The sequence below is a fragment of the Nasonia vitripennis genome, chromosome 2, assembly GCF_009193385.2.
Source record: "Nasonia vitripennis strain AsymCx chromosome 2, Nvit_psr_1.1, whole genome shotgun sequence".
In the NCBI taxonomy this organism is placed as follows: domain Eukaryota; kingdom Metazoa; phylum Arthropoda; class Insecta; order Hymenoptera; family Pteromalidae; genus Nasonia; species Nasonia vitripennis.
Genome location: NC_045758.1, coordinates 12,224,510 through 12,251,139, shown reverse-complemented (window position 1 = coordinate 12,251,139; position 26,630 = coordinate 12,224,510). Strand labels below are relative to the sequence as shown.

Sequence of the window (26,630 nt, the reverse complement as noted above, 5' to 3'; positions counted from 1 at the left end):
CTATTTTGGCAAACGCGACATCTGTCGGCGATATAGGTTATGTTATAAATTGGCAGCGTGCAAATTTCGAGCTATACGAGGTATAAAGCGTCAAGTTTATAATAGTTTGCAAACTGATATTCAAATTTGTCACAAGTGCGGAGTAGCTGAATTGGTAAGAATACGCGTTGCTCGTTACGAAATTGTACAATTTTTCGCAAAATAATAATCTTGTTTGCTGTAATTTGAAAATTATGAGTATGTGTGAGAAGAGGTATATGTGTTCACATGAGCCCATATTATTAGCGTAATTTTTTCATAATAATCACCGATTCATGAATTAAACATTAAGCAATTCGATAGTTTTTGCATTTTGCATGTCAAAGTTTAAAGCCTTTATGACAACGATAATAAGTATTTTGCATAAAATTAATGTGTGATGAAATTTACACAGCTTATAAAAAGTTTATCCTCTGGAACTGTGACTAGTGAGAGACATTCAACACTTGATGAATTAAGAGACCGAGTGTTTGGAATGGGAGAACCAAGTATTAGTGATTGGAGACCGTTCATATATGGAGGCTTGGCATCGATTGTTGCTGAATTGGGTAAAGTCTAGTTTCACGACCATTTGGCAAGCAATATCACCAATGTATTAATAGTTTTTCTATCACAGGTACATTCCCACTGGATACAACAAAAACAAGGTTACAAATTCAAGGACAAAAAAATGATATAAGACACTCAACTTTAAAATACTCTGGTATGATTGATGCTTTAATTCAAATTTCTAAACAGGAAGGAGTTAAGGCATTATATTCTGGGTAATTTGGATTTTATTACTATTTTATATTTATGTTATGTAAATTATATTAACAAAATGGATAAAATTTGTTTATATAGGATCAGTTCAGCAATTTTGAGACAAGCAACTTATGGCACAATTAAATTCGGAACTTATTACTCCCTCAAACAGAGTGCTACAGATAGATGGGGAACTGATGATCTAGTATTAATAAACATTGTATGTGCAGCAGTAGCTGGAGCCATATCAAGTGCAATAGCAAATCCAACGGATGTTGTAAAAGTACGCATGCAAGTTGGTCTTGAAGCCAATTTGACTTTAATGGGATGCTTCCAAGATGTTTATCACCATGAGGGTGTGCGAGGTTTGTGGAGGGTAAGAACTTGATTAACATAGATTTGTTATATATGTATATTAATTTACTTTAGCACTCAAGTGTATTATTTTTATTTAATAGGGGGTTGGTCCAACTGCTCAAAGAGCTGCTGTCATTGCAGCAGTTGAATTACCAATATATGATTTCAGTAAAAAAGAGCTGATACCATATATAGGAGATAGTATATCTAATCATTTCATGTAAGTTTGGTTTAGATGAAGTAATTTTGTTTTCCTTGGTGCGTACAGTAAAAATGATTTTCAATTTTTCAAATATAGATCAAGTTTTATTGCTAGCATGGGAAGTGCTGTATCATCTACACCAATTGATGTTGTTAGGGTAAGTTTTTAGTTTATTGTCCAAAAAACGATAAATAATATACGTTGCTCTTCTTCTAAATGCATATTTATTTTTTAAAGACTCGCCTGATGAATCAAAGGAGGATACGTACTGTTGGTGGGGCCTTATCTCCATATATTTATTCTAGTAGTATAGAATGTTTTGTTCAGGTAAATTTCTATTTCTAGTTTTTTTAGTGATATGTTTTTTCGTATTTATATTTTTTATTGTTTTCAATTTCCAGACTTTCAAAAACGAAGGATTTTTTGCTCTTTACAAAGGTTTTATACCAACATGGCTTAGAATGGGACCTTGGAATATAATATTTTTTATAACTTATGAGCAATTAAAGAAGTTCTAACTCCATCTAATCAGGTAGAATAATGAATTCTATAAAAATATGAGAATGCAGAAAGCATTGAAAACTATCAAGTATCTGTTACTTCAATAGTATTTGAAGGATTTAAAGCACGGTACAAGTAGTTTACACACTTTTTAAATAATTTTATTTGTTGTGTCCTATATCTTATACTAGTAATTTATAGGGCGTAGTTGTGTATTATCATTCAAATGTAACATCTAATGAAACATGTTACCTGCAAATGATGTGATTGTGATTGAATAGTATTTATAGTATTCATTCAAATTAAGCACTGCTTTAAATGAAAATTTTGAAGAATTTAAAGCTTGTTAGACAATCCATTGAAATGGTGACTTGAAAGTAATTGTTGAGATTAAACAAAACTAAATGTTCAAAATACTCTATTTAAACTAAAATTAACTAAAATGTTTTTCGCTTAAGCCCTTGGCGAGAGAGTCCTTAAGAAACATTATATGTACATTCAGCATTTAAATTGCTAGAGGGCATTTGATTGAAATATGTACAAAGAGAACGCTATCCAGGCACTAGCATATCAAAGACGTTTTTTATAATAATGTATTTTTATTGTCATATTACTGTTTATTTTAAGATTTTAGTTGTGACCATTGTTGTTGATTTACTAAATACAAAATTTGATGTAAGCAATCCATGTAAAATTTTTCTCGTGGAATCCTTCAATGTTTGTATGTATGTACATATATGTAAAAATATTGTTTAATTTATATATTTAAAATTATTTATTTTAATTTTAATTGTATAGCAAACAGACGAAAACAGTTTTTATTATATTATATAAGTAAACAATTATAGACTGAATATAGAAAATATACTTGCAATTGTATTATGAGAAGCACAAAAGCTCATGAAGTTTTTTAAATTTAATATATTGTAACAAGTTGCACTAGACAGTACAAATATTACACAAGTAAAAATAATCATTTTCGTTTCTCTTGCTTATCTTTATATACAATTCCACACAATTACTTTTCTATCTTGACCACCTGTTATGACTTTTTTATTGTCCGGTGATACTGCTAGTGAAACAAGAGGTCCTACAAAATTAACATACACTCAAGTTGTGTTTATTCCATGTCTTAAATTTATAATTGATTTAAACGTTCTATATTACCTTGATGACAGTAAAACTTGGAAATAAACGCAGCTGTTTGTGGATCCCACATTAAAAGATCTCCTTTGAGATCACCGATCAACAGAAATGAGTGTATCCATGCCAATGATACTGCTTCCTCCTCTAGAGTAGTAATGTATGTCTGGGTACTTGTCTGGACATCCATGACACTTAATGATTTATTATTTGCACAAGATATGACATTTTTTGAATCCGGCTCAAAAGTTATTGCGTTAATCTTGGCATTGTGTTCTACACATAATAATTTGGTATTAGGGTAACAAGTTGTGATATAATTTTTCCTTAAATAAACTCACCTTTTACTGTAGCCTGAAGACTGTATGAATCGTCCAATTTCCACAAGAATATTTCACCATCTTGAGTTGCAGAAACTAATAGAGTTTCATCTCTAAGAAAAATGAACAAAACATTTAAAAATCTTTCATGATAATTATATAAAATAAAAACATTAAATTTGATTAACATGTACCTTGATAGATCTATACAAGTAACTTGAGAATCGTGATCAAGCTCGGCTACAAAACAATCTACAAGCTTTATTTTTTTATCAGGTTCGCAACTTTGCCAAATTTTAGTTGTGCAATCCCAAGAACTTGATATAATTGTATTATGACGTTTGCTGTATTTCAAGCACGATATAGAATCTTCATGTCCATTTAAAGTTTCAAAAACTTTACCAAATTCCATATCATAAAATATGCTAAAAACATAAACTTGTTATAATAAGAGCTTGATATAATAACTTGAGAATAAAACAATACAAGTATTATTGTTTTCTTTATACATACAGTGAATTGTCGGAAGAACCAGCTACAAGAACACTGGAATTTGTAGATGTTTGGTAACAAACACAAGAGCATAGAGGAACTGGTGACAAATTTACACTACGTACTAGTTTTCCAGTCTGGATGGAATATATTTTCATAACGCCATCGCGACCAACTGAAACGATATTATCATCTTGTATTCCGTCAGAAATTATTGTTACAGCACTCACAGCTTCCTTGTGTGATTGAAAGACATTAGAAGATTTTAATTCAATTTTTGATATTCCATGACCTGAGTTTGTAAATGTATTATTAACCAACGTTTTGAAAACTAATAGTTTAATTTTATTTTATATTATGAAAAAGTAAAAATCTACCAGAGGATGAAAATAGCAAAGAAGCTTCACTTTTAAGTAGATCTGCTGCTATTAAACGTTTTGGATGAGGTAGTTTGAATACTTGTTTGGGTATTTGACCGAATTCCATTATCTGAACTTCTAAACCATGCCTATCATTAATATCTTTTATTGTGTCCAAGTCAATTGCTCCCTCATAGCATAAATGAAAAAATACTGTGAAATAAAATTTTTCATTTGATTAATGGCAATCTAGCTTTATTAAGTTTTAAATAATTACATGTTAAACTTACTATTATTTGTTTTTAGAGCTTCTTCTCCTTTTTGCTTATACCCAAATATTAAATCAATCCAATTGTGCAAGTTTCTAGATACATGATCACTTTCCAAAGCATTCCTCAACTTTTCAACAAAATCGGACGGTCCTAAAATTTATCAATATTAATTAATCTAATGAAAATTTAAAAGAAAATCAGTTATGTGACATACCTTTAGCCCAGGGAGGCAAATGTACGTCAGCAATTTTCGTTCCATCATGACGAAATCCAAAATCGATTCCATAGCTGTTAATTAAGAAGTCGCCACTTGCGCTCGTGTCATAAAATTCAGGTATCAGTTCTTTGAAGTCAGACATGTTGCCCAAAACATTTTTCCACACGTCAGCTACACTATCAGGTCATTTTTTCGTTGTTATAGGACAGAAATATAAAATCTAATTCTGCATTGAGTCAATGAGTATTAACGTGTTTTAAAAGTAAGCAGAAAAACAAAGTCAAAAAGAAACCAAGTATTTTGTAAATGTTTCTCAGAAACACGCTATGATATAAAAAGATTACCTATTGAACATTCTGTCAGGATGATCAAACCTTCCGTTCTGCAGACAAAGCATATATTGTGGGTACTTCCTCACTAGATAAAAAAGTACAAAACCAGGCGCACTATAATGGGAACCATACAAAAATTTTGGTTCTGACATTTCAGCATATCTAGCCTAATCGATAAACGTTAATAATCAGTTTATTTGATTTGTGAGATTTATGATTAACAATAGATGTATATACAGATTTATTTATTTGTAATACCTTTAGTCTTTCTAATCTTTTGGGCTCTAATGCTCCAATTGGTTTGCCAAGATCTCTATACACACTAAGATCTTGAAGATCTATAGCATCTGAAGTATAATCTTGAAGCACCCAAGGCATTACAGGGTATTGTGTTAGGTCATGAAAAGTCCTATCAGCTAAACTAGTGCATACAAAATTATATGAGTAGATGTATTTCATTTGATATAAACTCCAGAAAACAAATATTTACCTATTAATATATAAAAGATAATCATAATTTGATAAGGAACCATTTTGCCACTGCATTGTCATATGATTTTGATGAATTGTCTCTATTTGCAGTGAAGATTGAGCTAGTAAATTGGTATACAAGGCATCTCTCTCTTGTTGTCCTCTAGTTGCTAAGAAAAAATGTTCTGGTTTAGTACCCGGTTGTCTCAACCATTTTATTTCAAGCCCCTTTAATTAATAAACAGTGTTCGTTAATGAAATATTTTAATTCATTCTGTTTAATATTAAATATTTAAAGTTTTAATCATTACCACTTGCCGTAAAAGAAACCTTCTTTTGTTCAATTGTTTTATATCTTTTAAATTAATTTTTAGTACTGGATGCTATGAAAATAATCATTAACATATCAACCATTGTTAAAAAAAATTCATAAATTTATTTGTATAAACTTACTTGATCCATATTATTGTAAGGTTGAAAATAAAGTCTACTTGTTGTGAGTAAAATTCTTCCAGGGTTTATAACTAGAGGTAAAACTTTGTTTGCTTGAACTTCGAACACTATTTTTTCATATAAATCTTCCAACCATGAAGTATCAAATGAAAATCTGGACTGCCTTGAGTGTACAATAGCCATGATCTACTTGACGAAAAAAAAATTAAAAATGATCGTAAAGTATTTTTTAAATACGTACAAGAATTAATAATATTACCATAGCATTTTGTTCAGCAGTAGGAAGAGTAGCAGCTCTCATGAGCTGTAATATTTGTGGAAGACAATCATCTACTTTGACATAGTTAAAGGAAAATTGAAATTCCGCTGGCTTGTGTATAAACTTGTATGGAGCCAGGATATTTCCTTTCAGCATCTCCACATATTGTTTACAATGTACTAATAATGTATCATTTGATCTAAAAAAATCTTGATATATTTAATATTATATTCATGTATCACTTCAATTGTAATAAAAAAGGTTATTTACCCTGTTAAATTATTATTCGAGCTACACTTCTCTGCAAGTGTTGTATCTTTCAATTGGATTTTAATTAGCGGTTGATTTATATCTTTGCTTACAAAAACCAAGGATTTTGAACATAATTTCAAGCGGCCATCTAACCAATCATTTGGTTCGCTTTGTGTTGTATTTTGTAATTTAATTTGTACACTGTAGTCTTCAAAGAATATTTCTCCAGGATCCAAAAGGAGCATTGTAAATCTAGAAAATGATAATCAATGAGAACAATAATTCATTGCCTACTATTAGAGAAATTCAGACCTCTTTACCTTTCTTTGTCCATTTCTTTGTGAATGCATAAAAACTTAGTTAAAACTAATCAACAAGTTATAGTGTATAACAATTAAAAAACATTGCTCAAATTTGGCAGATCGAAATGTTTGACACATGAATCATGATTATACATTTTTATCGCGATAATGTAGTATATGCATAGGTATAAATATGTATCATCTAACCTAACCCGCCGCTGTTTAAAGGTTTTTCACTATAGTAAATGCGCGCCAACTTTTGAAAAATGAATCAATCTTCATCGATATTTAAAATGATTTAAAAACTATTTTTATTCAAATATGTACAGAATTTTTATATACAAAATAATTAAATTATATTCTTAGTCTCTTTATGTCTTCAGGCCTGAAATCTGTTCTCAAAGCAAGAATCTTTCTGACTTCAGCAGGTGTCAGTCTCCAGGCTATTGCATCAGCACCGCAATAATCTGCCAATTCTTCAATTTTCTCAATGCTAAGAATAGTTGCCATTTGTACAAGTCTTGCAAATTTGTCACGTACAGACCAGGAAGTAGCAGTAGCCAAGTAACTAGCTAGAGATCGTACTTCTTTGTCTAAAATAAGACCTCCAGCCTGAATAATAATAACAAGATAAAATTCGTATTATTCGAATGTTTCAATTCAATAAAATAGTTAATACAATTGATTTATATTTGTTTACCCGATTAAATGTAGATTTTAAAACGACTTTTTCTAAACGTGCTGTTACTTCTGCTGTGAGAATACCTATAAGAGCATTATAATTTGATTCAGTCATGCTATTTTTAAATACTTGCAAGAGACCTTCTAAATTCATGACTAAAGTTTGAACAAATGGTTCATCAGTCTCATATCTCAACAAATCATCCTGAAAAATGAATTCGATATAAATATAAAAGTATCAAGTGTTTCTCCACCTCTTAATCTTGACAAGAATATATAAAATAAAAATATTACATCATTGACTTGATGGTTAACTGTTAAAAATACATCAACCCAAGGAGTTACCCTAGGCTTCACAGCACTAACACGCAATTGTTCCAGCCCATAATCAACTACAGTACGTAGAGTAAATGATGCACTTTTCATTCCAGCCAAACAACTTTCGATTTTGGCTTTTTCTTTGCCTTGTATATTTGGAAAATATTGTGCAATATCAATACTAAGACTTTTACTCAAAGTTTCTATGTACTCTATGCTTACTTCAGCATTATTCAAATAAGCCTGTAAAAAATAGCTTTTAATTTTAATTAAATTGAAATACAAATAAAAAATTTGGCCCAAATATTTAGCTATTTACCAAAAACATAAGTCTTGCAAGTTCTGTATCTGATGTCTGAATCCGTCCATGTTGAATACTTGTTTGCAGAGCATTATATGCTTGAGCCAAGTCTAAATATCCAGCAGGGTACCCTTGCCTAAGTCTACTTCTTAATGTACTTGCAAATTCGCCTTCAAGCAAACCACATGCCATATTGATAACAGCACAGACACCGTCTATACTTCCACTTAAAATTGATCTTCTAATGCACTTTTTCACAATGTAAAACGAATCATCCACCAGGCTGGATGTTTGCTGATCTTTATCCAGAGCATCCATTCCAATAGCTTTATTTACACTTTCTTCCATGAAATACCTTTCCAAGGCCAAGTAGGCTCCAAGTAATTCTTGCATACACCTAGCCAACTCTGAATTTTTAATAATCAATTCAAAATCATTTAATAGATCTTTTCTCTGTTGAGAATCAGTAGTACTAATTTCAAGATCATTCTACAAATAAATATAGCGTAAGTTAAGAACAGTACCAAGTATTAAATGAAAAATTGTATCTAATATGTTTACTTACAACTATTCTTCTCCTCAGAAACTTGACATACAGCTCAGCTCTTTCATGCATTATAGTTATTTCCTTCAAAACAAGATCTAAATCTTTTGGATCCAACTTTTCAGTACCTTGTTTTCTCAAACAATCATTAATCAATTGGACTTTTCTTGATATTGCTCTACGTTTCATAAACTCAGATATAATTTTTTGTATTTGCCTGCAAGTTATTAAAATAATTTGAGTAAATAAAAGCAAGTATGATTATAAAAATTTGAAACATCTAACATACCTATCACATTCTTTCTGTAGAATACCTACACATGTTAGCAATTTTCCTGGCCCATAATAAGTTTCTATAATTGGTTGATGAATTTCAACAATTTTTGCAATACCTTCAAAAAATAATATTGTTGTGTTTGCGAAAATCAGAGGTGCTTTCTTATCAGTACTTTTTACATCTAGTGCTGCCTTCAAATTCTTTTGAGCAGTTTCTTGAAGCTTAAAAAAATATATAACGTTGTAATGGCAACAGATTAGTTTTTAAATGCTTACATCTTACCTTGGAGCTTAAATATTCACAAAACTTGACAATTCCTTCACTATGCATTCCCAATAATGGGAATATTTTGAAAAATCTCTCAACAGAGGCAAGATCTTCAGATTTTACAGCCTCATCAAATTTATGAGTGACAACTGTCCTAAGCTGATTTGCAGCTTGTTGTAAAGTAGCCAAGGAACTAGTGACACTTGTATGATCTCCAGATACATCATCAGCAGTTCTTTCCAGTAATTGCTGATCCATCAACAAAAATCGATGCACGTGTGCAGCACCTTGCTCATAATCCTCATTACGTAATGCGGTAGCAACACCTTCACTACATAATTGTAGGTCAAGTATGTCGTTAACACGGCTCTGACACTCGCATACTCTGCTCTGAAACACAAAAAATATTGTATTAACAGCAGCATTGCTATGACGCATTAGCAAATAAATTTTTGGTACTTACTCTAGCAAGATCCAGCTGCCTAACTTTGGCGCTTACTTTTTCTGCTAGCTTGTTTGTGCGATCTATCATATTTCTAAATTTTTCACCCTCCGAACGAATGACAGCCACATTTGGCAAGACTTTTCCAATACTTTGAAGCTTAGCTTCGACATGACAGTGCCGCATCAAAATATGATCCAATTGTGTATTAACAATGACCTGCAATAGAAAACAGTGTGACAATAAAAAATTACACAGCAATCATAGTTTGAAAAGCAATTGATTTCAAATACCTCATCCTCTTGTAATTTATTCAAAATAGCAGGTAAATTTTCCTCTGTCGGAGGCAACTCTTCAGCGGTACTCATTTTGCCGAGATCTAGTCTAATACAATAATCTCACGATAATAAAAAACAATAAACACCGCTCTGTATGCGTGGAATCCAGCTCTTTAACCTCATTTGACGTCTGCATTTATTGACACGACAAAGGCGCGAAATACAAATGTGACTGAATAATTCATTGTTACAGAGATTCCATTCAAAAAGAAAGTGGAATCACCATTTCCTTTTTAGAGCAGGAATAATATACCCATTAATTCTTTATATTAAAAAATAATGGTTAAACTATTTTATTTAATTCTTTCCAGTTGTATCTTTCATATATGGGTACTTTGTTGAAGGCGTTGAATCATATACGTGAATGTTCTACAACGTTCGTTATATGTTGACATTGTACGTGAGCGATCAGATGTGCGCTATGGGGGTGTGGGTGGATGAGCCTTTCAACGTCAACGCTAACGTCTCAACACGCTCAACCGCGCAATAAGTTCTCCTATTTTAGTTCTCCTAGCAGATCTCTGGATATTTTTTTCACCTCTCTCAAGTTTGCCCCACTGACATAACAAACGCGGCTTTCTCTCTCGTCCCTCTCGCCGCTCGCGCTGTGCTCCAAAACGAGACGCACGACATGAAGGCAGGAGAGGAGGTGGAGGCAGCACAGGCCAGCAGTGTGCACTGTGCGTAAAGAAGGAGAGGCAGCGAGCAAGCTGATCGTCCGCTCCGCGTGTGTATATAGTATAGTGCGCGTATATATAACACCACAAGCGAACGTCGCGAGTTGCCTTGTCCACCGAGAGTCGCGTATATCCTGGTGCTGCATCGCTCGTCGGCTCGAGGATGCTGGTGAAGAATTGCCCGGAGCCTTTGGAGGGCCTCGACGACGCGGCGATTCGCAGCTCGGCGACGCCGCACCGCATCAACATGCCGAGTGCAGAGGAGGAGGAGCTGCTACGAAACGGCAATAAGCGACGCGGCGTCGCCGCCGACGACAGGAAGGACCAGCCCGACAAGTTGATCAAGCTGCCTGGACCACGAGTCAGGAAGCAGAGCAATCTCGCACTTGCCCGAGCGCCGATCGTCAGCCCCAAGATCATCACGGACAATCACAAGCTCACCGAGTACTTTCCCGTGAGACGGAGCGTCAGAAAGTGCAAGAAGGCCGTACTCGAGGAGAGGCAGCGCGACCTCGAGAACAAAGTCCTCTGTGGCGTCGAGGATGGACTGCAGGTGAGGCACCCAGGGTTCTATCACGACCGATGCCTGTTTTTCTGTTAGGACATTCGGGGGGCAACGCCTGGTCCTTAGAGTTTGTGTGATAAATGTAATCTTTTGGAATGTAGGTGAGGCACTTTCCTGGCAAAGGACGAGGAGTGGTCACGACCAGAGATTTTGTCAAGGGAGAGTACGTGGTTGAGTATATTGGAGAGCTCATAGATCAAATGACAGCGAAGAAGAGAGAGGCCAAGTATGCCAAAGATCAAAACGCTGGCTGCTACATGTATTACTTTCAGCACAGGAATCAACAGTATTGGTATGCGAATATCTCAGTATAACTTGGATTACATAATGCCTGCGTGATAGGAAGCACATGTTGCCATGTGAATATTGTTTCATATCAGAGATGGGCAGCAATTTTATTCTAACTCCCTGTCGTTTGATTTGCAGTGTTGATGCTACAGCAGAGTCTGAGAAGCTTGGAAGGTTAGTTAACCATTCGAGAAATGGAAATTTGGCGACAAGGATCGTCGAAATAGGATCTATACCACATCTTGTGTTGATAGCCAAGGAAGATATCCCTGCTGGCGTAGAGGTTTCTTACGATTACGGGGATAGGAGTCGGGAATCTATTCTAAATCATCCATGGCTAGCTTCGTAGTTACAAAATTATGACTGATAGATTTTTAAAATGTATTATAGCTCCAATTTGAATATTTGTAATTTTTATTTTAATTGATCATGATTTTAATGCATTCATATATAAATTTTGCGTTTTGAGCTAACTCGAGTTTCAAATATTTGTATCGCGACTGCCAGAATCACGGTATTTTTCATCGTGATCTTTACCCGTGTAATGTCAGGTGTAAATGGAATTGTTATTAATGCGACATGACTGCGTATGTTGTATGTTGTCGAAAGTTGCTTGATTGATAATGCTGGTTAACAAGGGGTACTTCTATATTATTATAATCATATTTCTTATTGCACGTTCATCACATATATGTTTCGAGAGGTATTACTAGATGCTATTTTGCATAACATATTTTATGCACTATATATGTTATCAGTTTTGTCACTCAAGTAGCTAGAAAATAAAGAAACAAAATGTTTGTATGTTGAAATCATTATACTATTGGTAGTGCTGAAATTCTTGCATAATATTCTAGCTATAATCTGTGCAAGGTTTAAGATCAATCAATTCGATAGCTTATGTATTTAATATATTTGAAGCAATTAGAGGTAAATGAACTTACTGAATTTCGACATCACAAATCAGTACAAAATTAAATTATATTTATTTGCCAATATAATTGCCAATATGGATAATTGCATTATAAAGAATAATATTTATTCAATTGCATATGATTTATACATTCAATCAACTTGTTGTAGTGTACATCACAAGTATATTTAACATAATAGTATCTGTTTTCTCACATTTAATTCATATTTTTAATGCATCGCAATTGTTTATGCTTAGCTTACAGTTTAACAATTATTTATTGTCAAAAAAATTATTTTGTCTTCTATTTTATGCATAAGTGCAAATACTGCCTATATGATTATTGTAAAACAAGTTTATCGTAGGAAAATTTAAACAGGATGAAGCTATTTTTTTTCTACAAACTAAATTATCAAGTACAAAAGGTTAATTTACCTTAATGGTTGATGTATGTGTAGCATCAACAGCTTTCCTTTAAAACAGACAAATTTTATGAAGTATACATAATTTTTATTTGAATGAAAATTTTTAAAGATGGATACAATATTTTATTTTAAATATAATAAAAATAACCACAAAAGGTATTTTTAAGAATCAAAAACTCACGTTCTTGGTTAATTTAAAGACACATAACCAGTGAATATCATTTAAAAAGAGTAAATTCTCCAATAGTTTACGTTAATCAATGTACTTATAAAACAAGAAATTACAGATATGTTAAAAAATGTCATTTTACATGTAAAAAAAGTAATAGTATGAAATAAAATTATTCAAGCTTTTTAAAATTTTAGAAATGTATCATTGTTTTATATAAAAACCTGGCCTGCTATTATTTTTTCCCAAGTCTTTTATTTTTAAATTAAAATCGGCAGGTGGTACGTCCAGCTACTGCCATATACGTAAACATGCAGAGATGACTGCAGTGCATTCCTAGTGCGTCTTTTCGGAGTTACTTAGTGTATACCTTAATTAGGTATATATAGGCGAAGCTCAGCTTCTTCTTATATGCTGGATCAAGCTGAAGGTCACAACTTCGAAACGTCATACAGTCAAGTCGTATTCTAAGCTTTGGGTATTACTAAATCAAGTAAGATCCGACGATCTGCATTCCTATGCTCGTTTGAATATTCAAAGATCCCGCGTCGCAGCATATTTGCGTTCGTAAAGGCGCCATCAACGCACCGACCGCGGCCATGATGACTATCCACTCGGCGCATGCGCTTTAATTTTAAGAAATATAGCGGGATATTGGTGTCCACATCGACAGCACAAACACATAGCAATATATCTATAGCGTCTTTTTGTTTACTTGTTGAGCGTTTGAATTTGATCCTAACCTTTAACGAATGCACCTTTAAATACGTTTTTAAATATAAAAGCTGACAGAACCATATCAATATGGCAAACGCACAAGTTTTCCTCGAAAGTAATCTACCTGAGGAAAATAAAACATCTACGAAAACTTCTGCCGATACGGAATCATCACCAGTAAAACGAACGACTGATAGCAGCTGCAGTCCGAGAAAGAAGCCTGAAGGTCGAGTGATTGTCAATGATGAGGAAGCTGAGAAAAATAATGTTTCTAACAAGCGAGTTACGAGGAGAAGTAAGAAAAAAATTAATTTGGATAAAAAGGAGCACGTAGTAACGAAAAAAGATGAACAAAAGGTAGGTTTAAATCTAGTTTACATCATCCCCTGCTTTATCGTTAACTTATTGTTACCGTAGAATCAAATGTACTTTTTGTTCAGGGACATACAAATAGATACAAGTCCTTGGATGACTATGAGAACTGGCATTTGTCTTCAACTGCTAGTGGTGAAACACACGTAAACAAGGAAAATCAAGCGACCAATTCTAACAAGCATAAAGTGTTTTCTCCAAACCACAAAGTTACGGAATACTTTTTGGGCCTTAAACTTGACGATAGCGGAGACAGGGATGTGCATGATAAACAAGATTTGGAGCAAAAAGAAGTGAAGTTTCTTTTTATATATTAAACATCTTGATTATTTCTGAAGTATTTTTTTATTAAATCTTGAATAATAAACAGACTAAAGATCACCAGGATACGACAAAACCAAGTTCTATTTTGAGTCCTAAACAACCATCATTGAGCGGAACTCCTTCCAAGAGTTCAAAGAGAAGATTAAGACAGCGCAAGGCTAGACTTAATAGCACTGAGTCGACTAACCACAAACTCACTGAATACTACCAAGTTCGCAGAAGTGAGAGAAATTATAAAAAGAACATTCTCGATGAAAAGCAGAGGAATTTAGAAAATAAAATTCTAAAGGAACTAGAAGATGGATTGGAGGTATGCTTTCTTTACTAATGAGAATAAAGAATGGAATGTTGTTACTTGATATACCTAATTTTTTCTTTTAGGTCATAGACATTGAAGGAAAAGGACGAGGTGTTGTTACAACAAAGGACTTTTTTAAAGGAGATTTTGTTGTGGAATATATAGGTGATCTCATTGATGGTGCTACCGCTAGAATAAGAGAGGCAAAGTATGCCAGAAATAAAAATATTGGCTGTTACATGTATTACTTCAAATTCAAAAATATGCAATATTGGTAAGTTTAACATAATTAAAATTCATCATAAATTTATTAGTTTTTAACACTTGTCACAAATTTTTTAGTATTGATGCTACAAAAGAATCTGGTAAATTAGGAAGACTGGTAAATCACTCGCGAAAAGGCAATTTGGTATCGAAGGTTATCGAGATTGATCAAACTCCACATCTAGTTCTCTTTGCCAAGACAGACATACCTGCGGGTATTGAATTACTGTATGATTACGGAGATAGAAGTAAGGAATCTGTCAAGCATCATCCTTGGCTCACCTTATAAATACATTTTTTTTAGTTATTTTTATTTATGACTGACTAGGCTTAACTTGAATTTGTACTTAAGAAGTTGATTTTTTTACGCATTTACCATAATTTACTCCACTATAACATCGTCAAGGTTTAGCATGATTTTGTAAAATATTTTAGTATTGTCTAGACAAGGACTGTACAATATGATACCGGTAAAATATCGTTAGTTTTACATAAATTCACAATCATGGTAAAGTGAAGTTATTGTACAAAAAGAAGAAAAGAAACACGAAGGATCTAAAATCCGAAAGAAATATTTTTTACTTCCCTATCTCAACTTTCTATATCGTTGATGTAAAAAAGAGCTTGCTTCTCGTTGTCGCGTGGAAAAAACCCGCGTAAGCTTCCCGCCGACGTTATCCAACGTAGGTGCGCGAAAGCAAGGTAACGAAACACCATCCAAGTTTTGCAATGAAATGGGAGAAATGGAATATGTCCAAGCTGCACTTACACTGCGATGTAACGCTACACTCGAGAAATTGTTTTTTTCCTCCATATCACAACCTAGCGTTTTAGATAGATATAGCTAGTTTTACATCTCAATTTGCGTATAAAGTATACGATTTACACCCCTGTAACTACTAACCGAACGATTCCGTCTTCCATTGGCCCTGAAGCTCTCGTAATACTTTCTTCGATCATTGAATCACGAGAAATAAACACTCGCGCGCAGTTATACAATATTGGCATCGTCGTGCCGGTGTTTTAGTGTCCATATAAATCTATACGCAATTATACCTTTTACTGCCAGCTGTAAACCAAACATTTTAGCACAAATTTATCGTTCTTTTCCTTCGGTACACATTATTATATGAAACCATATTCATTTCAATTAAAACGGACATTCGTTATTTTCAGACGCAAAGCCAATCGAAACATCGTCGGCGAATTGAAAAGTCAGCGACACCGCACGCACTACATTACCACAGCCCTATATAATGCATTCATCAAGATCGCGCGCGAGTTACAAATGCTCCAATATATGTCCGAAACACGAGCGTGTGCAGTAGCAATACACACGCGCGTTACACAACACGTGTAAAGCTCTCGATAGATCTCGCACTTTGCGCTCGCGCGGGGCAAAAACGAACTCGAGCAATTTGCATAAACAAGCGCGCGGGCATGCTTTCTTTCGCGTCATTACAGCTCTTTCCGACGAGATGTACTGCGCGTGTATTACACGGGTTTTCGGCGAAAAGCAAAGCAAAAAACAAAGAAGAAAGAAACGAGAGAATCGGCTCGATCCTATAGTGTTATACCCTCTATATACTCGGGCGTTACGCAACACGCGTGTGCGTGCGAGCTAGAATATATATATATATATATATATATATATCGAGCGGAGCTGATGGCGAGGAGGATAAGATGCGCGACAGGAGTCCGAAAAAGGCGGCGCGAGCGAATGAAGTCGTAAGTATAAAATCGATTGCGATCGGCAGGTATACCCCGTGCGGAGAGCTCGCGGGTAATTGGAAACTCGCAATTAGCACCTGGTGCGAGAAAGAGAGTGCGAGGTTTTATTTATTTGCCTTTCTTTTTCTTGACCTTGTATAATACTCCGGTGTTTATTATATGTATAATAAATTGGATCAACGCGCGTTATTACAACGTATTTATAAATCATACACACAGCGAGGAGTCGGAGTGAGCCATCGAGCGTATAACGACGCGGCGATATAATTGAAGCCGAATACAACATTGTTCGCCACTTATCTACCGGACTGGAACTTTTCCCCGCGTGCATTGCAACCATTAGGGCGTATTATGCCGCGTGTCACTCTCCGGGCGCATTGTTTAATTGATTTCGACGCGGCGGAACTGATTTATCGCTTTGCGCGAGAGACCACACGATGAATTGCAATTAATGCGCTTCCCTTATCGGATATGCCGATCGTTTCCGTCTGAATTAATGTAACTGCTGCAGCTTTTTCGAGGAAATAGCTTTGCGTGTGTGTGTGTGTGTCGATTATCGAATATCCCATTATGCGTTTAGAATAACCGTATGCGGACAGCTTTCTCGCGTGATCGGACTCTTTGTCTCGCGGCGTGTCACTCGGACACACACGAGTTTGTATACATATATAACGCACGCGAATTTCTCCGCGGGCTAAAATCGGCGTTGCGCAAGCGCGCACGTATGCGCGCGATGCGACGAGATAAAAAGTCAATTAACTATCGCTTCCGCGCGCGTGCAGGACTCTCTTGACCGAGAGCGACACGTTCTTCTTCGTACAAAATCGGTCTCTTATTTAAATCGATTTTTTACCGATTCCGATTCCCCTTATTCTTATCTATTATATTATATTTTCGGACGTTGCATAAAGCCTTGTTTTATCATCGCGAGAGGCATTACGTGTTGCACAGCCTTTTATTACCGCATCATCTGAATCGCGATTATTCTAATTCGTGCACAAAAATATAAATATAAATACTCTCCTCTCCACGAAGCAGCAGCAGTTTTCGCGCTCGACCCCAAAGCTCCGAAGGCAAAAATGCACGGGATAGTAGCCTCTCTTTCATAAAAATGTAGATTACCTTTCGACGCGAGTAAGTGTAAGTAAGTAACTCTCCGCCGCGGCGAAGAGAACGTTCGCCGCTGTTGTAATCGAAAGTCGAATCCGAGAGCGGCTGCTGCTGCTGCTGCTCATCTAGACTGGAGATCGCACGCGGTTAACGTTTTCATCGCCGCCGTTCTTTCGCCTTGACATCGATAACGACGTAGGTATAGTAGCGCATTGCAACCGGTCGCTTTTTGTTTTTTCGCTGCACCGAACTATATGCGCGCGCTCGTTATGTTTTTCGGAAAACGGAAGAAGATTTCGTTGTGTATTTATAACGAAATCAATAGGAGCGAAAAGTTATATAACGATATGCTTGTTTGTACCTGGCTGCGCGCGTGTATTCGAAAGTCGTTTTTAATCGGGGACCTTTATTATACAGGCTCTCTTTGGGCTTTTTTTGCTCGTCTGGTAAACACACTCATTTTGCGGTTCTGTTATAATTCGTTTTTCGGAGCGCGCACTACCTCTTGAGGAGCTTTCAAGATTTAAATCAATTATATTCGCGACCGAACAATGGCGGTTTGTTCAACACGCGCTGTGCGTATGATCCTCTTTTCTGACGCGCAAAATTGATTATACGAGGAAAGAATGTAAGTATACTGGTCAGTGGTCGATCCCCATTCAAAGTTTATCCATATAATACACAGAGCTTGAACTTTTTGAACTTTGCGGCTACCGGTTTAATCCTCGCGCGGCCGCGGAGATGCGATCGAGTCCTGAGTTTGTAAACGAGAGACGCCTTGCATTTAAGAACGAAAGTGAATAACTCTCAACGCGCAGGGTTATAATCGCGCACACGCGAGTTCTCTTTAAAAGCGTTGCTGACTCGAACAGAGAGAGAGAGAGAGAGAGAGAGAGAGAGAAAAAGTCGCGATAATTGAAAGACAGTATATATAAGCCAATGCACCGTTTCAGTCATCGCCGGTAAATTTTTTTCCCCTCGTCGACGTGCCCCCTTTCAATTATCTATATCCCGCCTACATTACTTAATCTATACAGTACAGGATAGAAAAATGAAGAGAAAAAAAAACGTAATGAGACCTGTACACACGTCTCTCGATCGAAAGTTGAATTTCGCGGGACAATCGTGAGAAAAATAATAATTTTGCAAGGAGCTCCATAGAGACTCGCATTACGGCTGACATGTGTAAACTCCTACTCGGCTCTTTCTCACTTCCAATGCGATTATTTACCGATAAACACACACGTACAGCCTATCTGTGATGTGTGGAAGGTAAAAAAGGGCCCGATTAGCCTCCTTTAAATGTCATTTTCAGGCCGCTTGCGCGCTAAGCTTGTACAATTAATTGGAGCGAGTTTCCGAGCAATCCGCGTATACACGTCCTATTTTCGCGCGGCTGACAGTCGCGGCACACACAGCTACACATACGTCGTGCTGCTGCAGCCACCGTTGCCTAATCCGAGCGTTTAATGGACGTATATAGATATACACACATACGCGAGTGCGCGATACTAGCCGTAGGCTGAGGCAATCGCGCGCTTGCCAATCCGTATACGTGTCAAAAAAGAAGCCGAGAGAGAGAGAGAGAGAGAGAGAGAGAGAACGACGCGATGATAGACGAGATTCGCTCTCCTCTCGACGTGTATTAAAAATGGGTATGTGTGTGTGGGAGATTGAAAGGATGACGCGTGAGCGTATGTGTCGTTATGGGATACGGAGATCCGGCGAGCGGATAAGGAAGTAATCTAAATATCATTGTCATGCCTGACAAAGCTCTCGCGATTTCGATGGTGTTATTTTTCTTTTTAACCGTGGAAGTGGAACAAAGTCTTCGACGAGTGGGCCGCGTGTGATAGGAATGCCGGAGATCCTTATTAAATCTCTATTGCGGCCTGTCGTATACACGCGGCGATAGAATCTTTTCAATCACAGAGAGAGTATGAGCGATAGATGAGATTCGTTTGTTTGTTTCTTACGCGTCGAAAAGTCGACGACAGTTGCTCTCTTGCGCGGCATTTCCTAGTAATTACTCCGCGAACTGCAAACGTTGGCCGAGTTTTTTCTCGCTTTTTTATATCCGCCAACAGCAATAAATATACTTCTTTGTTCAATACAGCCGTCGCCAACGAATTGTATAACGATCGGCCGTTTATTATCCTCTGCTCACGATGTATATAGGTGGAAACGAATTTCAAAGCTGAAAAAACTCGTCAAACGTCGCGAGTATAATACTTTTGCTTCCTCCTAGAGGAAGCATTGTAATAGTAAAATTTGTAGTTTCGTCAAACCTTCTAGAAAATACTTTTTGGTGTGTTAGAAGTTCGAATCACGTGTTTTTAGAACATGTTCGTATGGACGTGTGTGTGTGTATGTGGGTGTATACAGTAATATTTCTGGAACTACTCGGTCAATATCAATAAAATTTGACATGCATGTATTTTTTGGATTCTGAATTCTGGAAAAACATTTATTTTTTATTTTTCTAACTATTTTTTTTATGGCCAATTTTTATTTTTGAAAAACACTATTTTGTGTTTTTTCAATCATCCCATCGTAACAAACAATTCAGCTAATATGCATTTAAAAGAGAATAAAATTACCTACTTTTCCCCGTTTGGCCCTCGGGATCGAGCGCTTTGTTCGGCAGATAAAATGAAAAAGGTGATTTTTTTTTAAATTCATATCTCTGAAACTAAACATCATAACCTCACGAAAAAAATCATGTCGATGGCTCACGTGACTACTTATTTTTTCAGTAAAAAATCGAAAACTGAAAAAAATGAGTTTTTTTTGTGCCTCGATTATGGAAGTAAAAAGGCTTTATTGGACTTGAGATTTTGGGAAAAAGTAGATATTTTATGTGTCTTGGTTAAGTTCATTGCGCAGCTTTCAAACCCCTATGGTTCTTAAGATATCAAGGTTTCAATTTTTTTTTTTAAATTTTTTGATTCCTCATATCTCTAAAACAATGCAGTCAAATGCTTCAAAATTTGATTGGGTGATTAACCATAAAAAAGCTATTGGCTGCTAAAATTTTAAACGATTTCGTCGATCGGTTCTCAAGTAAAGAGCTAAAATGTAAAAACTGATTTTTCTTAAAACTTTTTCTTCCTCTTATAGGGGTGTCGTTGCACGTCGTTAAAGTCCCTCCCTATTAATTTATGTCAAAATGATATATACACACATCAGTATGACATATAGTACATGAGTACTGCCAATATTTGCGCAGGTGGCTTGCTTAAACGCAGTGTGCACTCTTCTAAAAGGATGAGGTGCGAAAAGTGTAAAAAATATATAAGGAGTGGATCAATGAAACGGCACGTTGCTATTTATGGTTCAGTTTGTACCATTTCTGATCGAAAATTTACGTCTAAGAGATATTTGACGCAACATATTAATCACAAACATTGACATATCGTAAAATATTAATAATACAATTGAAATATAAATAAAACTTTTCTTTTGTAGTTGCCCTGTACTCAATTCCAACTTATTCAGATCCACAATATTTTGTATTATTTTGTAATTGCTTCTTCAGCAAAATAATCAAGATTGAAAATATTTAAAAAGTATTAACATTGTATATTTAAATAATATTTTATCTATTGGAACTATAAATTTAGTTGGAGGAAGCTACGTGCCAATGAATTGGCATCGGTTTTTATATAGGTATCACGTGAGTGCACGCACAAGAGCCTGAAATTATCGTCTAATTAGGCCCCGACGTATACGTCTCTCGCGGAGAAAATTGATTTTCGGGCCACTCGCACGTATGACTTGTCGTTTAAAATTTCATCGGCGTGTCGTCTCAACTGGACGGCCAGTTAAGTGCCGCAGAAATTAATACATTAAGCAGCTCCGCCGCTATATAACTACACACAGCTCTCTAAGACATCGGAGAAAAAGGAGCGACGATCACTCGCGGAGTTAAGTGACATTCCGGATGATCCAGTTCGGAGGCTAGTTTAACGCACGGCCGGATCTCACTTTCATCGAGGATAGCTTGGCTGTAGACTCGAGATTGACAAATTGTCAATGTCGTAACGTGACCGAGTAGTCCGACTCGATTTGGAGGATCGTTAGGGAACGCGACGCGGGTTTTTCGATCCTTATCCTCGGGCGCTACACTAGTGCCGCTGCTGCAGCAGTAGCTAATATAATATGAGCTTCGCTTCTTATTATCTTCGGCAGCGCACCTGTGTGCTACTCTCGTTGCTTTTCGAGCGGAAGCTTGTAGAGCAGACGTATCTCGCGCGCGCGCGCCGGACTTACGTAAGGATGTAATACGAAGAAAGTCGAAATGGATATTTTTATGTTAATGACTGCTGCTTCGGAGGAAAATATTATTTCGGGCGTGTGTGTGTATTAATATTCTTATTGCGAGATATGGTCCAGATCGTATCTCGCGCGTACAGAACTCGATTCGCGATGTTATAACGTTCACCTTTTTTTCCCGTACTTACAACCGTATTGTAATGTTGCCGACGAGTAAACAGGATTGTTACTGACTGCGATTAATTATCGGGCATGCGAGAACAATTTTCGCGGCTCGATCGTGTTAAATTAATTATATACACGCGAAGGCGAAAGTCATCCGCAGTGTCCTGGGCCCTTTACTCTCTGATATTGATTGATCTTATCTCGTAATTCGAGATCCAGACAATCAATCTAGATACGCGGCGCTGGACCAGAGCTTTTTTTTAATGAGCTGAAAAAAAGATCAAGCGAAACCGAAAACTTTTTACTTTCGTTTTAAGTATGCGGCGTTGTGTATGCATCTTTTTCCTCTTGTTATATTTATGAGAAAAGATAATGCGGATAACATTTTTTTCCTGTCGTAATAAATTAAACAAACACACGCCGGCGATTGCATCTTTAATGCCGTTATTAAGGATAATAATAATACGCGCTTATAAGACACGGACTAATTGTTATATAATTGCGTATTATGATACGGTTGAAAAATGTGATATTAATCGCCGCTACCATATACGCGGTGTTAATATCTCGGTGGTCCTAAAAATCCTAAATAATCTCATTAGAGTCGAGAGATATATATGTATATATAAGTCAGTTTCCCAACAAGGCAATTTAAATGCTTAATTTAAATCACTTATGCAGAATAACCCGATTCACTCTATAATCGCACCGTTCGGACGCCGATCGTTCACCCTTTAGGGCTCAGAAGCCGCTCTCTCATCCCATTCAACCAAATTTATCGCAGCTCAGTGGGTATCAAACGGCGGCGAGTGATGCATCACAAATGGCTTCGAGGAAATCGGGCTTTGTCATTGTGGGATACACAATAGCCCCTCGACAGGCTCGAAAGCAAACTTTCGAGGCGAGGTAAGTTAAGAAAAGAAGTGATCTCTTTCCGTCATATCGTGCAATTGATGTCAATTTGAATAAAAATATTGGACTCACTAGACTGCGTCAATTTAGTCGATCGGCTCTGTATTGTTTGGGCTTAGCAATTTGATAATGTGCCTGTATGACGGTTATTACCTGCGCCGTTGACAACGTAATAGGTACAGTTTCCATTGATGTCAAGCGTTGAAATGAACTAGTTTTTACGTTCTTTATAGTATATTAAGTAAATACGCTAATGTGACAATTGTTGTGAAGCGCAACTCTATACGTAGGATGAGTTCGTTTTGTATGGACTTTTTGGAGCTTCAACGAGAATTCCGCGAAGGGTTATCTCTTCTTTTCATCGTGTGCAGCAAGATTAATAATATGAGAATGCTACTCGAATATATAAGGATCGAGAAGCTTGGCTTGATCATGCAGTCATCGTTTGCTCGAGTCTCATCCAACTTGTGGGACCATGAAAACCATTGGGAAGATTTTTCTCCTTTGCCTCGTAGCATTGGGTAAGTTCTTAATATTTCATTTGACCTACGAACATTTTTTAACTTTAATCCTTTTTTTCAATCTTACGTATAGCTACAGAGGCCAAAAAGGCCAGATTATCCAAACTCGCTCAAACAGCGAGTCCCGGAGAATTCCCTTACCAGGTCGCAATTTTTCTCGATAGAAAATTCCACTGCGGAGGCGCTTTGATCAGTAAAACACACGTGCTGACCGCCGCTCACTGTGTCCAGCCTATGACCAACGTTCCTTATGCCCTAGGCCAAAGGGTAGTGGTTGAAGTTGGATCGGTCAGACTACGTTACGGTCAAAGTCACAGGGTCGTAAGAGCAGCTTACCATCGCCAATACAACCATCCTTCTTTCGGAAGTACTTTCATTCCCAACGATATTGGCGTCCTTACTGTAAGAATCATAATAATGGTCAATTATATCGCAATAACATTAAATACTGAACTTCAGCTATATCAACATTGCCACTTTCAGCTGAAAACTCCGGTCACCGAGTCGGCCAATGTCAAAATTATCGCTCTGCCTTCAGCGGGAACGGTGGTTCCCGTTGGTGCAAAAGTCGTCATCTCTGGTTTCGGTTCGAGCATACCTGGTGGTCCAACCTCGCCCGTATTGAAGAAGGATACTTTCGAAGTCATCACTCAGGATGAGTGCGACCGGTATTACCGATCGGTTCTTCGGTTCACGATCGCGAGTTTTCACATTTGCGCTAAGAGCCAGCCCGGTTACGGTACTTGCCACGGTGACAGCGGCGGCCCACTCGTCTACAACAAGCAGCTGGTCGGTGTCGTTTCCGGAGGAGACGGAAAATGCGCCACGGGCATCCCCGACATCTATACCAAGGTTGCGAGCTTCTTGGACTTTATTAAGCATCAGATGAATGCCAAGCCTGGGCAGGGTCAAGGACAGCTTCGTCCGGCTGGAAACCCCTTCGAGCCACAGATTCCAGGAGCGTGGGATCCCTTCCAACCTCAGGTCGTCCCAGGACAGTACCCAATTTACCCGTACCCGCCGCAGATAATATACCAATGAGATTCCACTTGAACTGTTGTATTTGTTAAATAAATTTGTTCGTTCTACCTCAATCTGGCATTGCCTTTTATGCCAACCTTTGTGACGACTCAAAACCTGAACACTAACACCTCCCTTCCAAAATCCGCAATATAATCTCATTAGTCCAGGAGATAATTCAATTTCCCAATATACACGGCAATTGAAATGCTTGATTGGAGTTTAACACGCTCCCAGCAATTAATCCGAAAAATACACCATAAATAACCCAAGCCCTCCCAAAAGAATCCGATCTCCTGTACGGAATACTCGTTATACATTCGAAACAATGACGCGCGAACTTTTCTCGAGTGAGAGTCAAGAAGAGTATATCTGCCGACAAACACGTTCCTGCGCGTGATGTGTCCCATTTGTGCAGGGAAACGCAACGACGATCGTCTCGTCAGCGCAGCAGCCTTTACGATGTCACTTGAATTCGGATTATTGTCTCTTTTCGGTCTTTAATTCGCGATACATACACTCGGCGCGAGGGCTGGCGCAGAAAAAACAAGCTCGTCGCAAATGAGCAAAGACCTTTAATTGGCCGATTGCATTATGTGCAGCAGCAGTCAACTTTTCGGTTCTCCTCGCGCGCGCGTCTCATTTTGGTAATAGCCTCGCGGCACCGGCTTCAACTTTTTTAAATGAGCTAGTAGAACTGCTGCGTGTGTACGATGTAAATTTTTCAAACTTGGATTATTTTTAATTGCCCGGGCTTCGTTTTTGTATATTCAAGCTACGCGAGCAGCGCGTGCCGCTACTCGACAATTAAGTCGTAGTGTTGGCGAAAGCGTATAAGGACTGTACCACCGTCAGTTCCTGCTAAGGGGCGAAGTATCGGCTCGAACCTGAGGCTGTAAATCGCGTGTTTCTGGGCGATTTGGGCACCTTGGCACGTTTCATTGGAAATCTAACCTACATAGGCTTAAAGAGGACGGAAAAGTACGCAAAAATAGCTAGTTGCTGCTAAGGGTCGAAACATCGGCTCGTATCCGACCGTGAAAATCGGGAATTTCTGGCGCTCACTTATCGGGCGATTTGGGTACCTTGGCAGCCCTGGTAAATTAGGTTAGGTTCATTTCTACCCATAGACATAAGAGAGATAGACTGCGTGTGTAGGTTTGCAAAAGTGGCACCCTATTAGAGAAAGACAACATACCTTCTTTCCATATACCAAGCATTGATATATGTCTTTCTCTAACAGGGTGCCACTTATGCTAACCTACACACGCAGTCTATCTCGCTTATGTCTATGTTTCTACAGGGACGTTTTTTTGGAAATCTAACCTACATAGGGCTTCAAGAGGACGGTAAAATACGCAAAACTAGGTAGGTCTGTACCACCGCCAGAAAAAAGGAGTTTTGAAATAAATCTATTTTAAAAAAGATATTGATATAAACTCATTCGAATACATACTCTTAATCAATTTTGAAACCGTTCACGTATACTATGGGCGCGAATTAATATAATAGCCATCGCGACAGCGTAATTATTACCTATATCCGTTTTATGGTTCAATCGCGAGAATGACTATCATCAGAGCTGCCGATATTTAAAACTGCGTAATGACAGCGTCGCAGCTGCGAGGAAAACACAATCATTAGCCCCTCGCACACCTATACTCTCTCGTGTAAGCGCATAATGTACACACATAAGTATCATTGCGCCGAGAGCTGCGTCGGCGTGCGTTATAATCCGCGTAAATAAAAAGCGAAAAATCATCCGAAAAATCTCATACTCGCGCACAAAAGCACCGCGCGAGAGTAGGCATATAAGTATATGTAAGCATCGCCAGTCGAGGCGAGAGTTATGGTTCATCATAATAACGAGGGACAGCATACTAAGCGTCCACTACTCTATAGCGCGCGCGCGGGAGAGAGAAACGTTTTGCGCAACGGCCTATAATAACGTGTAATAAAGCGGGCCGACTACTCGGTTTGCCAATGTATACATATATACGT

At 37.2% G+C, this 26,630-nt stretch overlaps 6 protein-coding genes across 7 annotated transcripts; 4 read left to right on the top strand and 2 right to left on the bottom strand.

The window, feature by feature from the left end:
* Positions 1 to 14: 14 nt before the first annotated feature.
* Positions 15 to 2,526, top strand: LOC100120159 (mitochondrial uncoupling protein Bmcp). The gene is made up of 8 exons (XM_001606597.5): positions 15 to 154; positions 434 to 587; positions 656 to 803; positions 883 to 1,159; positions 1,242 to 1,360; positions 1,439 to 1,499; positions 1,580 to 1,669; positions 1,744 to 2,526. Exons 2-8 carry the CDS (start codon positions 515 to 517, stop codon positions 1,858 to 1,860), a joined length of 885 nt encoding a protein of 294 aa, XP_001606647.1. The 5' UTR covers positions 15 to 154; positions 434 to 514; the 3' UTR covers positions 1,861 to 2,526.
* LOC100122988 (protein FAN) lies at positions 2,423 to 7,118 on the bottom strand. The gene is made up of 16 exons (XM_001606544.6): positions 6,734 to 7,118; positions 6,432 to 6,665; positions 6,162 to 6,360; positions 5,903 to 6,088; positions 5,761 to 5,832; positions 5,469 to 5,677; positions 5,237 to 5,399; positions 4,991 to 5,145; positions 4,644 to 4,822; positions 4,448 to 4,579; positions 4,176 to 4,370; positions 3,820 to 4,090; positions 3,501 to 3,731; positions 3,328 to 3,419; positions 3,011 to 3,262; positions 2,423 to 2,933 (listed from the first exon to the last, which is right to left on the bottom strand). The coding sequence occupies exons 1-16, from the start codon at positions 6,745 to 6,747 to the stop codon at positions 2,842 to 2,844; spliced, it is 2,676 nt and encodes an 891-aa protein (XP_001606594.3). The 5' UTR covers positions 6,748 to 7,118; the 3' UTR covers positions 2,423 to 2,841.
* On the bottom strand, positions 7,003 to 10,349 carry LOC100123000 (conserved oligomeric Golgi complex subunit 4). The gene is made up of 9 exons (XM_016981975.3): positions 9,839 to 10,349; positions 9,567 to 9,764; positions 9,119 to 9,493; positions 8,849 to 9,057; positions 8,581 to 8,776; positions 8,034 to 8,504; positions 7,691 to 7,957; positions 7,416 to 7,601; positions 7,003 to 7,327 (listed from the first exon to the last, which is right to left on the bottom strand). The coding sequence occupies exons 1-9, from the start codon at positions 9,911 to 9,913 to the stop codon at positions 7,070 to 7,072; spliced, it is 2,235 nt and encodes a 744-aa protein (XP_016837464.1). The 5' UTR covers positions 9,914 to 10,349; the 3' UTR covers positions 7,003 to 7,069.
* Positions 10,350 to 10,531: 182 nt separating this feature from the next.
* On the top strand, positions 10,532 to 12,927 carry LOC100123008 (histone-lysine N-methyltransferase PR-Set7). The gene is made up of 3 exons (XM_001606565.6): positions 10,532 to 11,113; positions 11,227 to 11,417; positions 11,552 to 12,927. The coding sequence occupies exons 1-3, from the start codon at positions 10,724 to 10,726 to the stop codon at positions 11,760 to 11,762; spliced, it is 792 nt and encodes a 263-aa protein (XP_001606615.1). The 5' UTR covers positions 10,532 to 10,723; the 3' UTR covers positions 11,763 to 12,927.
* Positions 12,928 to 13,556: 629 nt separating this feature from the next.
* LOC100123020 (N-lysine methyltransferase KMT5A-B) lies at positions 13,557 to 15,463 on the top strand. The gene is made up of 5 exons (XM_001606576.5): positions 13,557 to 13,994; positions 14,078 to 14,302; positions 14,380 to 14,643; positions 14,715 to 14,905; positions 14,974 to 15,463. The coding sequence occupies exons 1-5, from the start codon at positions 13,725 to 13,727 to the stop codon at positions 15,182 to 15,184; spliced, it is 1,161 nt and encodes a 386-aa protein (XP_001606626.1). The 5' UTR covers positions 13,557 to 13,724; the 3' UTR covers positions 15,185 to 15,463.
* Positions 15,464 to 21,326: 5,863 nt separating this feature from the next.
* LOC103317243 (brachyurin-like) lies at positions 21,327 to 24,703 on the top strand. 2 transcript variants are annotated; one of them, XM_031923392.1, is made up of 4 exons: positions 21,327 to 23,082; positions 23,164 to 23,609; positions 23,683 to 24,011; positions 24,093 to 24,703. In XM_031923392.1, exons 2-4 carry the CDS (start codon positions 23,564 to 23,566, stop codon positions 24,648 to 24,650), a joined length of 933 nt encoding a protein of 310 aa, XP_031779252.1. In that variant the 5' UTR covers positions 21,327 to 23,082; positions 23,164 to 23,563; the 3' UTR covers positions 24,651 to 24,703. The 2 variants fall into 2 exon arrangements, with proteins under 2 accessions (XP_031779252.1, XP_008212831.1); XM_008214609.3 differs by having other exon boundaries at positions 21,327 to 23,264; positions 23,362 to 23,609.
* Positions 24,704 to 26,630: the final 1,927 nt, after the last annotated feature.

Coding starts and splice junctions, on each gene's coding strand:
- LOC100120159 (XM_001606597.5), top strand. CDS start 515: ATGGGAGAACCAAGTATTAGTGATTGGAGACCGTTCATATATGGAGGC. Junction 1,160..1,241: donor GTGTGCGAGGTTTGTGGAGG/GTAAGAACTTGA, acceptor TTTATTTAATAG/GGGGTTGGTCCAACTGCTCA. Junction 1,670..1,743: donor GTATAGAATGTTTTGTTCAG/GTAAATTTCTAT, acceptor TTCAATTTCCAG/ACTTTCAAAAACGAAGGATT.
- LOC100122988 (XM_001606544.6), bottom strand. Junction 6,089..6,161: donor CTGCTGAACAAAATGCTATG/GTAATATTATTA, acceptor TTCGTCAAGTAG/ATCATGGCTATTGTACACTC. Junction 5,833..5,902: donor CTTACAATAATATGGATCAA/GTAAGTTTATAC, acceptor TTATTTTCATAG/CATCCAGTACTAAAAATTAA.
- LOC100123000 (XM_016981975.3), bottom strand. CDS start 9,913: ATGAGTACCGCTGAAGAGTTGCCTCCGACAGAGGAAAATTTACCTGCT. Junction 8,777..8,848: donor CTACAGAAAGAATGTGATAG/GTATGTTAGATG, acceptor AATAACTTGCAG/GCAAATACAAAAAATTATAT. Junction 7,328..7,415: donor TAAAATCTACATTTAATCGG/GTAAACAAATAT, acceptor ATTATTATTCAG/GCTGGAGGTCTTATTTTAGA.
- LOC100123008 (XM_001606565.6), top strand. CDS start 10,724: ATGCTGGTGAAGAATTGCCCGGAGCCTTTGGAGGGCCTCGACGACGCG. Junction 11,114..11,226: donor GCGTCGAGGATGGACTGCAG/GTGAGGCACCCA, acceptor TTTGGAATGTAG/GTGAGGCACTTTCCTGGCAA. Junction 11,418..11,551: donor CACAGGAATCAACAGTATTG/GTATGCGAATAT, acceptor TTTGATTTGCAG/TGTTGATGCTACAGCAGAGT.
- LOC100123020 (XM_001606576.5), top strand. CDS start 13,725: ATGGCAAACGCACAAGTTTTCCTCGAAAGTAATCTACCTGAGGAAAAT. Junction 13,995..14,077: donor CGAAAAAAGATGAACAAAAG/GTAGGTTTAAAT, acceptor CTTTTTGTTCAG/GGACATACAAATAGATACAA. Junction 14,906..14,973: donor TTCAAAAATATGCAATATTG/GTAAGTTTAACA, acceptor CAAATTTTTTAG/TATTGATGCTACAAAAGAAT.
- LOC103317243 (XM_031923392.1), top strand. CDS start 23,564: ATGAAAACCATTGGGAAGATTTTTCTCCTTTGCCTCGTAGCATTGG. Junction 23,610..23,682: donor CCTTTGCCTCGTAGCATTGG/GTAAGTTCTTAA, acceptor TCTTACGTATAG/CTACAGAGGCCAAAAAGGCC. Junction 24,012..24,092: donor ACGATATTGGCGTCCTTACT/GTAAGAATCATA, acceptor TGCCACTTTCAG/CTGAAAACTCCGGTCACCGA.